The 16,772-nt window shown below is 43.7% G+C and overlaps 1 protein-coding gene across 1 annotated transcript in view; it reads right to left on the bottom strand.

Moving 5' to 3' along the window:
- RAP2A (RAP2A, member of RAS oncogene family) overlaps positions 1-10,411 on the bottom strand; it is a 33,362-nt gene extending 22,951 nt beyond the window's left edge. The window contains exon 1 of the mRNA XM_065057283.1: positions 9,813-10,411. Coding sequence (XP_064913355.1) covers positions 9,813-10,126 — 314 coding nt within the window. The 5' untranslated portion in view covers positions 10,127-10,411. The remainder of the gene's footprint in view (positions 1-9,812) is intronic.
- Positions 10,412-16,772: the final 6,361 nt, after the last annotated feature.

Genomic DNA, 16,772 nt, shown 5'->3' with positions numbered 1-16,772 from the left:
AAGGTGACTCATGCTTCTCTCTTCCAGGCATTGTAGGGAGTAACCTGCATGTCAGCTACCAAGAATCTAACCGCTCTGAGACCAGCAGACCAGCAAGATAGAGAGCCTGAATTTGATCAGACACTGAGAAGCACTCAGACTACATACTTTTTTGGGTTTTTTTTGGGGGGTGGGGTGGACAGGGGCAAGAAGGTGAGGATACAAAAGGCATCTGATAAAATGCTCCAGAACAAATAGTTCAAGGTGACCATTTTCTGCTCTCCAAATTATTTTGAAAAAGAAATGAAACCTCTGAAGTTAAGAAAAAAACACCTAAGCCACAAAATGCCACTGTTTAACTGGTTTTCAGCAGAATTAATGCAGCAGAGGAGGGGGAAATTTTGAATCTGGAGATAGAAGATTACCACTAGAAAAACCCTTTGCAACATCAAGTCCTTTTTGCCGTAGACAGTAATCCACAGACTGAAAGCACACCTTCTTTAAAAAAAGTGTACAAACAGCAGTACACAAATAAGGACTGCTGTCACATAGTTCAAAAAATACATGTCCAGGATTCCGCATGATGGCCAAGTGCAATTAAACACAAAAGTGAATAAAACAAACAAAACACTTTTTTTCCCCCCCCCACTCATTTATAACTTTTGGGGAAAATGGTATAAAACCCAAGTATTTCATGTTCATTGTTTTATTCTGGCAAATACAATGAGCTTCTAAAATTTAAAAAATGAAATCGAAAACATGGAAAGGAAATTTCAAAAGAAAAGCAGCTTTTAAGGAAAGACCTAATTTATGCATTTCTAGATAGATCTTGTAAAGTTCATGGCTTTTGCAAAAGAAAACAAGCATTCCAATTATTTGCACATTTATAAACCGTTTCAAGTAAGATTTTGTACAGCAGTTACAAAGACGTTATAGAAATGTGGGAAACTGCTACCAGATCTAACCAGATAAAATAGGTTGAGCAGCCCTGGCTTATCCTCTACACTGGAAAATATATTAGGAGTAAGAGGACAACCAGTACAAACATTCTCCCACCAAAACTTGCTCATGACAGAAAGCGCTCATACAGCTCAGAGATGATCTACGTGGCTATTTCTTGAAAGCATCTTTTCTTGCAATTAATCAGAAATCCAGGACTAAAGCTTTGCTTGACAGCATTCAGAGCACTTCAAGTTCAGTGCCCTTATACAATTCATTTCCAGTTCAAATTAAATTGTAGTTGAGTTGATACTCACATGGGAATCTCAAACGCTATTAATCTTTTAGTTAAGGTGGCTACCTGTTAACCAGAACAATAATGGGAAGTCACCAAGCCATTCTACAAAGTAAGAGATATTTTCTTTTACCCCAGACCACTATCCTAAGCTATTACGCTCTAATATTTTAAAATGCTTTAATGTTTGCCTCATTACCCTGACTTTTTGCAGACGATAATAACAGTCTTTCAAAAGACATTAAAGCTCTATCTACACAATGCAAGAGGTGTTTCAAAACAAGCTAATCAGCTCTGAACACACTAACTCCTTTCTTTTGTCCTTCACCTGATTGTTCACAGAGTCTAGGTCTAATAAAGACAAGAACTAAAATATTGTCACCTTTGCATTTGTAAAGAGTACAGCACCAAATAATTGTGCTAGCTCCATGACATTAATGTTGAGAAAGGATAACATGCTCATATCACACCTTAAATCCTAGTCTAGACAAGAGAATTAAAGACAACACAGCTGCTAAAATGCAACCTATTCACAAAGAAAGTGTTCGAGTTGCACTCATCATTGTAAACTGTACCTAGACCATCGTGTTTGCCTTAGCACAGCAAAAACTAAATACTAGTCCTGTACTGGAAACCTCTGGGAAAAAAAGAAAAACAAACAAGAAAGCCCACATAACAACACACTCCCCTCTTGCCCCCCCCCCAGGACCCCAAACAGACCAGCAGGAAGCTAATGAATATGAGAATATGAAGAAGCAGATAACTATAGTTCTTGTTACCTTAACAATCATGTAAATCTTTGTACAAGTCACTGCGTGCCAGGATAATTTAGCACTGCAGTCCCAATTGCTTCCCTATTCTTTCTCAAAACGTTATCATCGCATACCACCTACACAACGTACATGGAGAAAAAAAGGAGGGGAAAAAAAAAGATGGTTGAGCAATATTTCAGAAATGAAATAACCAATAACCTCAGGTTTGTTCTTAGGCACAAAAAATAAAAATCTGACACTGAATTATTAAGGGGAAAACTAGAAAAGGAATGGATTTAATGATTTTTAGGAGAGCCACCCACTCAGACATTTCAAATTCTATTCATCTAAAAACTTCCAATTGCCAAAGAACATCTATTTTTGAAATTTCAGTCCAAAAAGTATGCCTGCTAACGTAAGAATTTTAACAAAACATACTGCTACCCAGAATGTTTTATGTATGACCAAACAAAATTTGTTTCTATCCACAGACTACCCAACAGAAGTGTAGAGAATTGTGGTTATTTTGAAAGAAAAGATGCGAGTTACTGCCAACTGCGTTGGCTATAAAGAACGGTATTTAAAGAATTATTGTCCTCTAGGCAAAACAGAAATTCTAATGAGCAATGATTTTTTTTGATAAAATTTTCCAAATATTCATTGCAAAAATCTGTGTCAAAACAGCTTAATGAATAGCAAGACAGAAAACATTCCACCCCAAGCATTAATGTTATATTATTGTACTAAACTATGAAGCCACTAAAGTCACCATTATATTTGGTCTTTAACACATTAAATAGCATTTCTACAACACACACACGATCAAGCAACACTATACAACTGAAAACAAATTTAAGAAGTCTTGCCCCATACTATTCTACTATTTGACAATTGTAGCTATCTGTAATTATTCACACGCTTCTACAAAAACATGAGCTATAGCAGCAATTAAGATCTGAAAAGAGAAGATGATGCTAAGTGATATAGGCATCATTAAAAAAAAAAAGAGATGCTACACTCTAAACAAGCACGATCTAAGCTAAACACACATACAAAAGGAGCTTGCCTACCTGGCTTTTTCAATAAAAGTCCAAAGAACACCTAAAAAGCAGGAGGGGATAAAAAGATTTATTTTCAGTGCCCACATATGGAAACTATCATATCACTTTACCTTACAAAGGAAAATAAATAAATTTTGGAATGAAATACCTATACAATGAGCTGGAGGGAGGCAGGGGGGAAGCAGAAGAAAACAAAACCACTACATTAGAGGACTGGTTATAAGCATTGTCTCAAATTTTCATGGTTTCCACAGAAAGTAACTGAAAGTAGCAGAAATATTTTAGATTATCAAGAAAGCGAGAGTGAGGGTAAAAGAAAAAAAAGTTAAGAGAACTCTTCTGGTACGGTATTTAATTCAAAAGCTTCTACAGGAAAACATTAAATGTAATATTTTCTGAAGATGCATGAACACCATGAAATATCAGAGTTTAAGACTAAGCCAAGCAACTTTAAAATAATCTTCTATAGCTTAAAATTACACACTGTCAGAGACATTTTTTAGAGGATTGTCTCTGTACTAATTCCCCAGTTAGATGAAGAAACCTATTATTTTGTCTGACAGAATTAGTTCATTAGTTTCAAACTAAAACAAAGGTAGAATTTTTTTTTTCAGTGAATCTAAACTCTATAGAGCCAGAAAGAAGCACTGTAAATTTATTTCAAAAGTACAAGAGCACAAATAGAAACTAAAAATCTGAGTTTAAACACTTTTCACAGTAATGTCCTGTATCCTCTAAACTTACACTTTTTCTATTATAGACACTTCCTCAGGGACGGTCTATGTGTCAGTTCCCCAACAAGACACAGTAGATGGCCATACAGCTGAAGGCTCTAATGTTATACACAGAGTCAATTTGATATGACTGACTTCTTGCGTTTACCACTTCTCTATATCTGTACAGATGCTTAAAGTCTTTGCATTTTCTTCTTATAAATTGATAAGGTTCTCACCTGAGAAACAGCTATTCATAAGTGTACCTCCAAAAAACAACAGGAAAAGGCCAGTATAGCTCTTTTGTTGTACTTAAGTATTTTGACACGTGAGAATTGCATTCAGCTTCCTATGTTTTCTCTGAAATATGTATGAGTGTTTGACAGGATTTAAAATCTATTGATCTGTTCTTGCAATAAAGTGCTAAGTTTCATCTGATGGGTGCACAAGAGTGGCTGGCAGCTTGGATGGGGGCCATGCTTATTACCTGCCCTGCCTTTTTCATGTAAAAACGAGTATTTTAATCAATCCACTGCACTGAGTTTATTGAAAGAAAACAAAACTCTTGCTAAATAAGACTTCAGGATTTCAGTCTGTTCTTATTTCTACCATCTTTACATGGCTAGCACCTATGAAATTCCCTGGACATTTGTCAAGCTTTTGTATACAGTACTTCAGAAGGAATAGGACTTTCCAAGTGTCACTTCTACCAAATATTTAGATAATTCTTCCTGGAAAGTTGGAGCCGTATTAGTGGTTGAATGTCTAATAGCAGTGTTTATGAAGCATCATCTTAAGTGGTTCTCAAATCTTTTTTTTTTAATAAAAAAAATATGAGAAATACATAGAATTTCAGAAAACTGATAAATTTAAGTACTTAAATGAGTACTTAATACAGTGGAGAGCTGAAGAACTAACTAAACTATTTCATCTCCTCAAAACTCTATACTTATTCAAAGTCATCTGTATTACCATATTATCTAGTTTTAATGAGGATCTGGACCCCAGTGTGCTAAACAATCTTTGAATTAAAGCCATACTTTGTTTTCACAGTACTTGGAAAGCAACATTTTCAAACTAGACATTTGAGTAATTTGTAATTTCAAGTAGTTTTTCAGACTTAATCACCACTAGGTCACTAAATATATCAATTAACATTGACTCAAGATGCTGATTTCACAATTAATACATTTCAATAATTACCTCTCTTGTATGTTTTAAATTACCATACAGAATCCCTAGACTAGGAGGCAGACTTTGATCCTCATGATATACACCACCACAAGGAACAGAGACACATTTCTGTGATATTTCATAGCAATATACCTATATCCTTTAGTCAGCATTTTCAGCCAATCTGAATCAGTCTTTGCTTCATAGAGAAAAAGCAATGGATTAATGAAAAGATTTTTTTTTTCCACTACTTGGAAAAAAAGTATTTCTCAAAAGTACTATTTTTAATAGAATCTGTTAGATTCTCCAAAATATGAACACAACAGTCCCGCTTTTAAAGCGCTGGCCAAACATTTATAGAAACTATGGCAAGTGAAGAACTCTGAATTTACTTTGTGAGTTCTTTTTTACTTCTGTACTTTGGTTTTCTGCTTGAATAAAAATAATACTTTTCTGTTTCATGGGATTCTAATATATATATCTATATATCTCAAAGCCTGTAGGGCAGATTAAGAAATTATATTACTAAAGACTACATAAGCACCTAGAATACATACCCAATGAGGTTTAAATATATCTTCACGGGAGAAAAATATCTGCAAAATCATAGCCAAAATTAAAATTCAGTATGTTGTAAAAATCAGCATATTGTCTTCAGAGAGCTTTCTAATCACACAGAAGACAAACACAACAATGTTAGGAGTTACCCAACTAATTTTTCCATAAAACAAATTACATTTCTTAATCTGCATACTGACAAGTTATTTCTAAACCTTGATATTTAACTGGAGTGTATCCCTTTCAATCTGTTTTCGTTTGACAGCTTCTGTTCTTACTCCACCACAGACCTTCACCGGCATGGACCCACTCCGCCAGCTTAGCCTTGCTCTCACAAATAAAAGGTTTCTCCAGAAAACAGTTCATTTTGAAACTAGAGTGAGTTCTATCTGCAGCATAAACAACAGACAGTTCTTTGCTGTTGAGCTCGCCAAACCATTTTGGAGGGAGAGAAGGTCCTGGAGTTGCAGTACCTACAAATGCTCAGATAATGTTTTGTGTAATATCTCACCAGGAGGCAGTAAAGTGACACTTGGATCCCTTTATCCTTCTTGTATACAGAAAGTAACAACTATCCTTCAAGGCTACCATATAAAAATATTACGCTTATGTACACTCCATCTTCCTAACAGTACAAACCCCCAGCAGTTGCAAGAACCAGAAGAAATAAGGCTTAATGGACATATTTGGCACTAGTGGGATCCAGAAACCAGTACTAGGTGCCTGAAACGCTAAGATCATGGGGTTGGAATGACACATTTCAGATAAGCAGCCAGTTGTACAGTGAATAGGAGCTCCCAAACTGTTTACTAAGCTATCATCATCAGTGGTAACAGCTTCAAACAAGCACAGAGAGAGACACTCTCAAGTTCCTAAACCAGAGACTAACCCTATACATAACCCCTCTGTCCTCCTGCCTTCTGATTACACTCCTCACCCAGCAAAACAAGGCATCCACAGCTTCATTCTCCTAGGACACAGCCCCTTTCAGCGGGTTCCTCCCCCCCAAGTACTGATACTAAAGCACTAGTTTCAGATAAGTGGGGCTGGTTGCAGGCACTGCAAGAAGAGCTGATTGCAGAAGTGATTGCTTGGTACAACAAAAGCTTTAGCCAAGAGGCTGCTTGGATAGAAGTTGTTCTGAGATGCAGCATCTGGAGGAGGACCAGCAGCTGTGACTTTGTACCACTGAGATCCTTCATCCAATGCTGGCAGCAGGAACTTTGGCCCAGAGTACAAGTATTTGTGAAACCTCTTCCCAGAGCTGCTGGGGGTGCATCCATCCACTTTGAACTGACAGGGCTCCCTTACTGGGGAAAGCACCTTGACTCATTCTTAGAAAGATCTAGACAAAAATGGTTTATTTACCTTGAAACAAAAACTATGGTTTACATTTAAACCGTTTCCCAATAAAGAACTTCAATTACCTGTTTAAAAACTATGAAGGCATCCTTCACTCTGGTTAAAGCTCAGCACCATGCCTGAAAGGGATGCCAGGCTCCCACACTGCACAAGGAAGGTTGACTTTATGGTTTCACCATCAGCAGACTTCTCTGCAGACTGGGAGACCCAGATTTCAGTCCCACTCCTAAGTCTATTTATGCATTTTTAAATATTAAGTAGTATTTTAATAAGAACAGAAACTATACTGGCAAGAGTGATCTCAACCTCTCCTAACCACTAAGCTTCAGAGTGCAGTAAAGGTCCACTTGTTTCCTCTCTTTCATCCATGAACATGTCACTCATTCCTACAAAGTAACTCAACTTCATCAGGTGGAGTGAAGGACTCCCTCAGATTAGCTTGCCCTCGGTATGTGGTGGTTAGACCAGGGAAGCAGAAGACTCAGGCACCCATCTCTTAACCTAAAGAAGGAATTTCACATGGCTTTTCTACTTCCTGGGGGAGTAATTAGAATTACTCTCTAATTATGTAATAACACAGGCATTCTTTCATAAAAAAAAAAAAAAAAATAGCAAGGACAACATGTAAAATGCAGACGTATCTACCAGCTAGAGACCTGGTCAATTGGTTTTCAGGTACAATTAAAGTTCAGAGATTTTTAGATAATGGTTTTGTATCAATACAAGCATGTAGTTATTGTTCTTAGCTACTTCTCATCCAAAATCCCTAAGTAAATAGGACTACGATTATTTGTCTCCCAACATGGATTAAATGCATTTGTGTAACTGTAAATTGCAATTTAGAACTCCTTATACAGATACATATTATATCTGTAAATATGCATTCCTCCAGTTTAACTGGTAAAAAGGATGCAAGCTTAAGTCAACAGCACATTAGCTCTTAGACTGCCTGTGAACTTATGTCAAGTTCCAAAACATAACAACAACAACACTCACAAATATGAGCTAAGTTGACAAGGAAAGATCTGGTACACTTCCTGAAACTACGTCTCTAATACTGCAAGTCAACAGCATATCTCTTTAAACTACAACTCAATTAAAATTTTCAGGATTTCAGCTGTTTTTAGATTATTTTGCATCAGTAAAATTTAGGATTAAAATATTGCTTATATGTCTTCCACAAAAGCCAGAAGTTGAAGTCTTGCAGTAAAAGAAACAGCAGAAGAAAAACAAGAGCAACATCAAGACCCACTCTCAGCAGCGCTAAGTCAATCTGACTATGGAAGTACAAGTTGCTTTCTATTCTGTTTCACCTATCTACAGCTTGTCAGCTGGGGTCTGAATGAAGATCCTCCATTGCAAAGCACAATGCAACCTGCAAAAGCCACAGCTAGGCATTCAGAGACTACATGAATTTATATCACTGATTAAATACAGGAAAACCCAACTCAAAGCATTTATTAATTAATAAAGTCTACCCTAACTATTTAAAGAAAAAAATGTTCTTTATAAGGTGAGTGATAAGGATTGCAAGGATATGGAAAATGCATTTCCCATAATAAATTCAAAATAACTTCATTACTTCGGTCTTTAGAGCTCTCTAGTGAAAAAGTCAGGACACATTAAGAAACACCCACTATGAGAAAGTTGCAAGCCTCTAAAAATATCAGTCCTTTGTCTCCTCCCTCCCCCTTCCCCTACTCACCCTCCTCCCCAATTTCAAAATACATCTTCCCCAGGCCTTGGTCTGGAATGGTAGTTTCTGTGAACAGACCATACCCAACCATATGATTAGCCATTAGCACCTTTTATGCTCCACTTTACATCAAGATGCAAATCCAACCGCTGTGGTCCAACTAAGTTATTTACAAGTGTTCCCCTTTCAGATGTCCAAGCCAAAGCTGCAACCAGTTCTGCGACATAATTACAACCCCTCTCCACGGGCAATAACAGATCTCTGTCTGTGATGATCTGGCCAGAGGCATTTTCTCATCCACACTACAGTTCAAACGTTTGCTATGATTTCAAATGGTGCATCTACCCCTATTTCGGTGAGACTGGATTCATTTCAGCTGCTGACATCTAACTGATTGACACATATCTAAACAACGTGGTGGTCATAAAAACAAACTAGCAGTAGGCACCGGTGTTTCACCACTGTGGATTCACTCCTAATAGAGTGGCTGGCAATGCGGCCGTGGGAAATTTAAGAGAAACACCAACATAGATAAGGCCTAATGCTCCCAGCTGTCATCTCTTTACCAAGAAAGAGGCTTTGCATCCTGCACTTTTAAGACGAGAGAGAAGTTCACAGAAATACCTATGCAGGTATCCAAAAAGGCGGATCTCTATCTGCCTTTGAAGATGTGTGTGCTGCACGAAGACACCCAGGTGCTTCCCTTGCAAACCACCTACCAGAGGTCCACTAAGAAAGTACACTGGAGGACTGACCCGATGCAATATTGGGGCGAACAGCTTTTACAGTCCCCAGTTGCAGCCCTGACACAGCCCGCCGCCTGCCTGCCATATTTCACGCGGGAGCACCCCAAAAGCACCGCGTTGTAAATGCAAGCTGGGGGGAAGGGGGTAAGGGCGAGCAGCGGAAACCGGAGCCCCCTGCCCCCGCTCCGCCACCGCTGCGGCTGGCGGCCGGCCCCCGCCCGAGGGAGCCCGGGGCTGCGGGCGAGGCAGCGGCGGGGGCGCACACGGGGGTGCCCTCCCGCCCCGGGGCGCCGCCGGGGAAGGAGGGAAGGCGGAAGGCGCGCGAGGGAAGGAAGCCGCGGGGCAGGCACCCAGGCGGGCAGCGGGCAGGGCGTGGGCAGCCCCCGGGCCGGAGATCCGGGCACTGCGGGGCGGCCCGGCGCGGGGGAGGAGGGGACGGAAGGGGGGAACGGGCTGGCCCGCAGGCCCCAGGCGGGCCGGGCCGCAGGTGGGCGTCGGGCGCGGCCGTCGGAGGAGCGGCGGCCGCCGGGCAAGTCACCTCTTGACGCGGATGATCTGGTCGCGCATAGGTCGGATGTCCTGGAAGCTCTGCTGGTTGACCAGGCTGTAGACCAGGATGAAGCCCTGCCCGTTCTTGATGTAGAGGTCCCGCATGGAGGCGAACTGCTCGGTGCCCGCCGTGTCCAGGATCTCCAGGACGGAGGGGGAGGCGTCCACCTCGATCTCCTTGCGGTAGAAGTCCTCGATGGTGGGGTCGTACTTCTCGATGAAGGTGCCGGTCACGAACTGCACCGTGAGCGCCGACTTCCCCACCCCGCCCGAGCCCAGCACCACCACCTTGTACTCGCGCATCCTCCCGCCGCCGCCAGCGCGGACCGCCCGACCCGCACCTGCCGACGGCCCCTCCTCACCCCCCCGCCATGGGCCGCCCCGCCCCGCCCTGCCCTGCCCTGCCTTGCCCTGCCCTGCCCGCCGCCGCCCCCGCTCCGCTCCGCTCGCAGCCGCCCGCCCGGCGGATGCGCCCGGCCGCGGCGGCTCCTGGGCGGCGCTGCCGGCGGCGGGGCCGCGCTCACGGGCTGCGGCGCGGCTGAGGTGGGGCGTGGGCCCCGCCCCCTCCTTCCCCTGTCGCCACAGCAACAGCCAACCGGCCGGCACGCGCGGAGGGGCGAGGGGGGCGGGCGCTGGGGAGGAAGAAAGAGCGGGGAGGAGGGCGGGCGGTGCCTCGTCACGTGGCGCCTCCCCGCGTTGCCCCTCCCCCTACCCCGCCGGCAGGGCGCCGGCCAATCGGCTGGCGCGGCAACCGCACGTGATGCCGAGGGCAGCAGCGGCTCGGCGGCGGTCGCCCCGTCTCCTTCCGCCCCTCTAGCCCGCGCTGTCGCCGTGGAGACAGCGGCCCGCTCCCGCCCCTAACCACGGGCCCCGCAGGGCCAACCAGCGGCAGCGTAGCGGTCACGCGCCGGGCGGGATGAGCCAATGGGAGGGAGCGCGGGCGGGAGGGGCGAGCGGGGCTCGGCGGGCGGAAGTGGCCGTCAGGGGCGCGCGGCGGCGGTGCCGGGGTCGGTGTTGGGCAAGCGGCAGGAGGGCGGGGAGGCGCCCTCGCCCCGGGCTCCGGAAGCGGCCTGTAGGCCGGGGGGGGAGCTGGCGTGGCACCGGGGGGTGGAGGGTGATTGGGTGAGGCGGCGGCCCCTGCGCTGCCGTCCGTCCCGGTAGGTGGGCGGGAGTCGGGGAGGGGGAAAGGCCTTTCCGAGCTGCCCGAGGGGAAATCCCCGTGCAGGCTGCCCGGTTCCGCTTTCCGGTGTGCTGGGGGAGGGGGCTCTGGCGGGTTGAGTTTTTGCTGTTTTAAACCTGGCGGTTCTCCGGAGGCTTAAGGTGTCTATGGAGGACCCAATGCCACCGTGTTAATCCCTCGCCTGTAGACAAAATTAAATGCGATTCATAAAATCTAACGCACTGATCCTGTGAGTGTTCCCTTTGAATGCAACGTGATCGTCGCGCTGGCCTGTAATTGCAAGATATGCCGTTAGGTGTTTGTTACAATGAACGCCTGCCTCCTCATCCCCTTCTGACTGAGACTGGAGGCCAGGAAAGATGGTGGTACAGTCTAGGAAAAATACTCCCATGTAAATAGTAATGAAAATGAAGGTTACTGATAAAGAGATGTAAAGAACTCATCAGAGCCAGTATCAGTCTGGAAAGATGCTAACATTTGTATGCTTGTCTTTCTACTATGAGAAAGACCTTAACCTCCCCCACCACCCCCTTTTTTTTCCCCTCAAACATCCTTGATTTGAATGTTTTGATGTAGTGAGAAAAGACTTTATTTCCATTAGAAGCTTAAAGTTCAGCCAGAGCCATTAGTCTGCTGCTCAGATACTTTCTGAAAGCTGTCAGAAAAAGAGCTCACTTCTGGAGCTGCATTTCTTGTGTTGTTCTTCCACTTACATTGTCATGTCTTCATCTGTGGTAAAACCTAAACTGTCAGCCTGCTTTGCAGGCAAGTCCAGTTCTGCTTACTTGTTGACCTGTTTTCGCATTTCCAAACCTAACTAGGATTTTTTCAGTGGCAGTTATTTTTCTAGCATTTTGGAGCACATTTGTTCTCTATCTGGATCTTTTGGTTAAATGCTTGCCACATACAGTGCTTTAAGCTTTCTAGTGTTTTGCTTGGGGCCTTCTGCTTTTATAGTTTGACTTTTCCTCTGCGTGTTGGTTTTGAGGTTTTATTTGAACTGCAGAGCTTAAAAAAAATTTTATCTTAGTAGATGCTCATAGCTTGGGTCTGTCTAGAAGAAAGACCATTATTTGCTGGCTTCTTGCAATTCCCATGTAGTTAAAAACCACCAAAGCAAAGCCCAAACCCCACACATCTGTGTGATGCAAATATATTCGATACCAAAGAGGTACATGGAATTTTTTTACAGGACTGTCAGAATCAATTTGTAAATGTTGCAGAGCTTGGTCAGTCTAGTGAGAAATGAGTAATAATTTCAATGAATAATCTCATTTATTTTGGTGACTTGAGACCTTCAAGCAATAGAAATGAGCCTACAATAGCACTAAATGCAAGATGCTGCACGCATGGATTAATAAGTATTTGTCATATAAATCCAGGAATCCTCCAGAAGACTAATGGGAAAATACCTGGGTTTATTAGTCAGCTATGAAAGAAAGCTGACAATTTAATGCATTTGGGCAAAAACAAATGTGACTGGTGTGCACACAGTCAAGCTTCTGGGTGACGGCAGACATTACTGTGTCCAGTCCTGATAAAACATGTCCGGGAAAGAGAAGCTTGTACAGAAATATACCCAGGAGGGTCACTTGAAAAAAAACAAGGTTTATCTACAAGAGTACACTAGGAATATTTGTCTGATTAACGACAAATGTGGAGGAGGGTTATGACTAACCAATAAGCCAGGGTCGAGTCAAGTGAGTGGGCATTTAAGGTAATGAACAGTATTGACAGAGGACTGTGGATCTGAACTGATTATAATCTAGATGGAAAACTAAGAGCTGTCTCTTGAGGACTGAGGGTTTCACCTCCCATTAAGAACCGTGAAAGATTAACATGTCTAACAGGGTTTAAGATATATTGTGCTTTAGAACAGGAAGATGATGTGCAGTGATACAAAATAGATGTAAGTGATCTGTGTTGAAGGGAGGAGGTGTGGGCCTCCCTTCTTACTCATCCCAAGACTGGAACAATCTCCTTATATTCAGTACTTCTCAAAAAGAAGCTGTCAACTGCTGGTTCATGATGAGGATGATGATTAGAGTGAGAAGGCAACGGGTCAGAAAGAGGTAACAGGAATGCTCCCACTGGGAAGATTTACACCAGGTGTTGAGTCTCGTAGAGTGCTGAGTTAGGTGGGCAGCAAAGCGTTTTTTCGCTGAATGGCAACAGTGGGATGATGTGTACAGGGACCAAAGAAATATCTGTAAAACTGAAATATAGAGGGACAGTATATATAGCATGGAGGATGGAACAGAAAGGGTGAGACTGTCAGCTGAAGGAGATGCTGGATACTGAGAGTGAATGACTGCTCCGAAGGATCTCAGCCACTTCACTTGTGAGGCTGAACACCTTACCATTGCACTATTTTTCTAGCCTTCACCCTTGGTTGATTTTGACTCATGTGTGGAGAATGGCAATGTTGAAAATTCAGCTAATAAGTGCTACAGGCTCAGCCCTAAAAACAAATACAGTATCATCAGTTATGTGGAGTTATTTATAGTTAGGCGGAGAACACGGGGCTGTTTAGGTGCTACTGGTCTTTTTGTTACGCACCTTGCTAATACTTTTGCTATGTTCTACCAAAGAGTAGGGGGAAAAACAGAAGTAAATTTCAGAGGAAGAGAAACTTCCTGCCACAAAAGATTGAACTGGGCAAGGCTTGCCAGGCGAATATCTCAGCCCACAGCATCCTTTCCCAGCATGACTGCCTTGGCAGCTTCTCACAGGAGACTCGCGAGTCATCTAGTCCCTCTGTGCCGTACAGCTGGTTTTTGGCGGCTTCCTAGGATTTAGAGACTTCAGTTTCATTGCTCGTTCCTCAAGTCTTTTTATGTCTTATATTAAACTATCTAATTTCAGACTTTTGCAGCTTGCAGCTAGCCACAATGTCTTATGATAGGTTGGAGTTTCTCAGTAAATATTGAATTTTTATGTTACGCAGAAATCAACATACTGTTTTAGAAGTTTTTTGCTAGCTATTGTTGCCTCTGGCCACGTATTAGGGTACGTGTATGAAAGAGGTACAGTGCCTCTACTATCTATTTTCATTCCAAACCCAGGATTTGCTAATTCTTTGGTAGTATCAGTGGCAATATGTAAACTGGAGCAATATAAAAATGGAGAAATCCATAGCCCCTGCCCTCTGATAGCTGTTGATGGTCTCCTGACATCAAAGCACAGGCAAACGTGTGAAATAGAGCCTGTCTACTCTACAAACTGTTCTAGTGTATATTTATTTTCCATGGTCAAGAGCTCTTTTAAGTGCATGTCAGTAGAACAACAGTGATTTCCTGGCCTTCCTTACTGTCATGTTTTTAAATTAAGACTGTCAATGCAGTTCTGCCATCACATGAATTCCTCCTAACCTTGTGTAGTTATGGTATTTTAGGAAGTGTAGCCGGTGTTAAGGATTGAGATTATGTTTATTCTTTAATATTTCTTGCTAAATAATTGTCTTATTAGAACTGTCCATGAAGTTGTTAACAAATTCAGGATGCAACTAACTGGAGTGAAAGGTAACTGACTTTTCTTACCCTATCCTTAGCATTTTCAGGTGATCATAGTGTTAATTTCCCTTTTATCCCAGCAGTAATATTGTTGTATTTTTACTGACTGCAAAATTGTAGGTGTTTGACATACTTGTTCATGAAAACAGCAGCTTTCTAGAAGAGAACGGGAAGTATTTGGTTTGCTTGGCAAGGTTTTGGTATCGGGGGGGCTACAAAGGTTACTTCTGTGAGAAGATGCCAGAAGCTTCCCCCAAGTCCCATCGAGCCAAAGCCAGCCAGCTCCAAGTTGTACCCGCGGCTGGCCAAGGCCAAGCCCATCGGCGACAATGGTAGCACCTCTGGGATGACATCGTTAAGAGGGAAAAAAAAACCTGCTGAAGAACAGCAGTTGTAGGAGAGGAGTGAGAATATGTGAGAGAAACAACTCTGCATGCACCAAGGTCAGTGAAGAAGGATGGGCAGGAGGTGCTGCAGGCACCAGAGCGGAGATTCCCCTGCAGCCCGTGGTGCAGCCCATGGTGAGGCCACCTGTCCCTTGGCAGCCCATGGAGCTCCATGGTGGAGCAGAGATCCACCTGCAGCCTGTGGAGAACCCCACACCAGTGCAGGTGGATGCCTGAAGGAGGTTGTGACTCCATGGGGAGCCTGCACTGGAGCGGGCTCCTGGCAGGACCTGTGGCCCCATGGAGAGAGGAGCCCAGGCTGGAGCAGGTTTGCTGGCAGCACTTGTGACCCTGTGGGGGACCCACACTGAAGCAGTTAGTGAAGAACTACAGCCTGTGGGGAGGACTCACCTTGGAGAAGTTCATGGAGGATTGTGTCCTGTGGGAGGGACCCCACACTGGAGCAGGGGAAGAGTGTGAGGAATCCTCCCCTGAGGAGGAAGGAGTGACTGAGACAATGTGCGATGAACTGAACGCAAGCCCCGTTCCCTGTCCTCCTGCACTGCTGGTGGGGAGGAGGTGGAGAAAATCAGGAGGAAGGTTGAGCTTGGGAAGGTGTTTTAAGATTTGGTTCTATTTCTCATTATCCTACTCTGATTTGATTGGTAGTAAACTAAATTCATTTCCCCAAGTTGAGTCTGTTTTGCCTGTGACAGGAAGTGGTGGGTGACCTCTCCATGCCCTTATCTTGACCAACGAGCCTTTTGTCGTATTTTTGTCTCTCCTGTCCAGCTGAGGAATGGAGTGATAGTTCAGCTTTGGTGGGCACCTGTCATCCAGCCAGGGGAAACCCACCACACCACCCGAGTGCACTTGGAAAGGGAAGGAAGGTTGAACCTCCTTAGTCCTGTTTAACTGCAGTCGGGTGGCATCGCTGTTTGCCCAAGAGCCCGATTGGTGACAGCAAGCTCTGTCTCCAGCCTGACAGAGGGTGTGGAGTAGGATTTAACTTACTGCACTGGAAGAGCGTGTTATGAAAGCTAGTTTTCATTAACTTCACTGCTTGCATTTGGGTTTGCTGGTTTTTTGTTTTGTTTTGTTCTTAAGGAAATCTGAATGCTGGTTTTGAAGGTTTAGTAGATATGCTTTTGTTCTGTAGTGGTGAAGCTTAACGTGAATTCTGAATGAGATGTATCTGTGTTAAGCCTTACTGAAGTCAGAGGAGCTCTGTGCAGCTCTCCATAGACCTCACTATAAGATCAGAGTCAAAATTTTCAGTGGCAAATGGCAGTCATCAGTGTTTGCATTGCTTGGTATTAGCACTTCTTGAAGCCCATCCTGGGCTTAGCACCCTAAATTGTTAAACTAGAGTGTACAGGGGGCTGAAGCTCAGCTGATCCAGTGAATGTAGTAAGTGTGATGGTGATGAGCGTTGCCGTGCTTTAGTTCTGGTACCTGACTTTTGGGAAAACAATTCACAGAGCTGAGGTAAGCGCTAGGAAATTCTTGGCGAAACTGAAGACTTCAGCACTTGGATTCCCAGCAGTCAAGCATGCTGAGCAGGGAGATCTTAAAACCAGCTGATCAGAAATGTTGTGTGGGCAGCTCTTTTCTTCTTAGTTTAAATTGCTTGTAGCCTTCATTTGCACATTTTTAGAACTGGTGAGCCAAAATCTGGTATGGTCTCTTGCACTTTCTGTGATTCCACAGGGATGTAAGCAGACCCTGCCCCACTCTGCCCAGACCTACAGTGCCTGTCTCCTTTACACCCATCCTAGTGCTGCCTGCCTGTTCAGCTCACTAAATTTGTACAAAGCGAATCCAGACTAGAAATGCAAATTGTTTTATAATTGCTAGCTGCCAGGGACTCA

The sequence above is a fragment of the Columba livia genome, chromosome 1, assembly GCF_036013475.1.
Source record: "Columba livia isolate bColLiv1 breed racing homer chromosome 1, bColLiv1.pat.W.v2, whole genome shotgun sequence".
Taxonomy (NCBI): domain Eukaryota; kingdom Metazoa; phylum Chordata; class Aves; order Columbiformes; family Columbidae; genus Columba; species Columba livia.
Note: the sequence above shows the minus strand (reverse complement) of the source record. Positions and strands in the feature narration are given on the sequence as shown.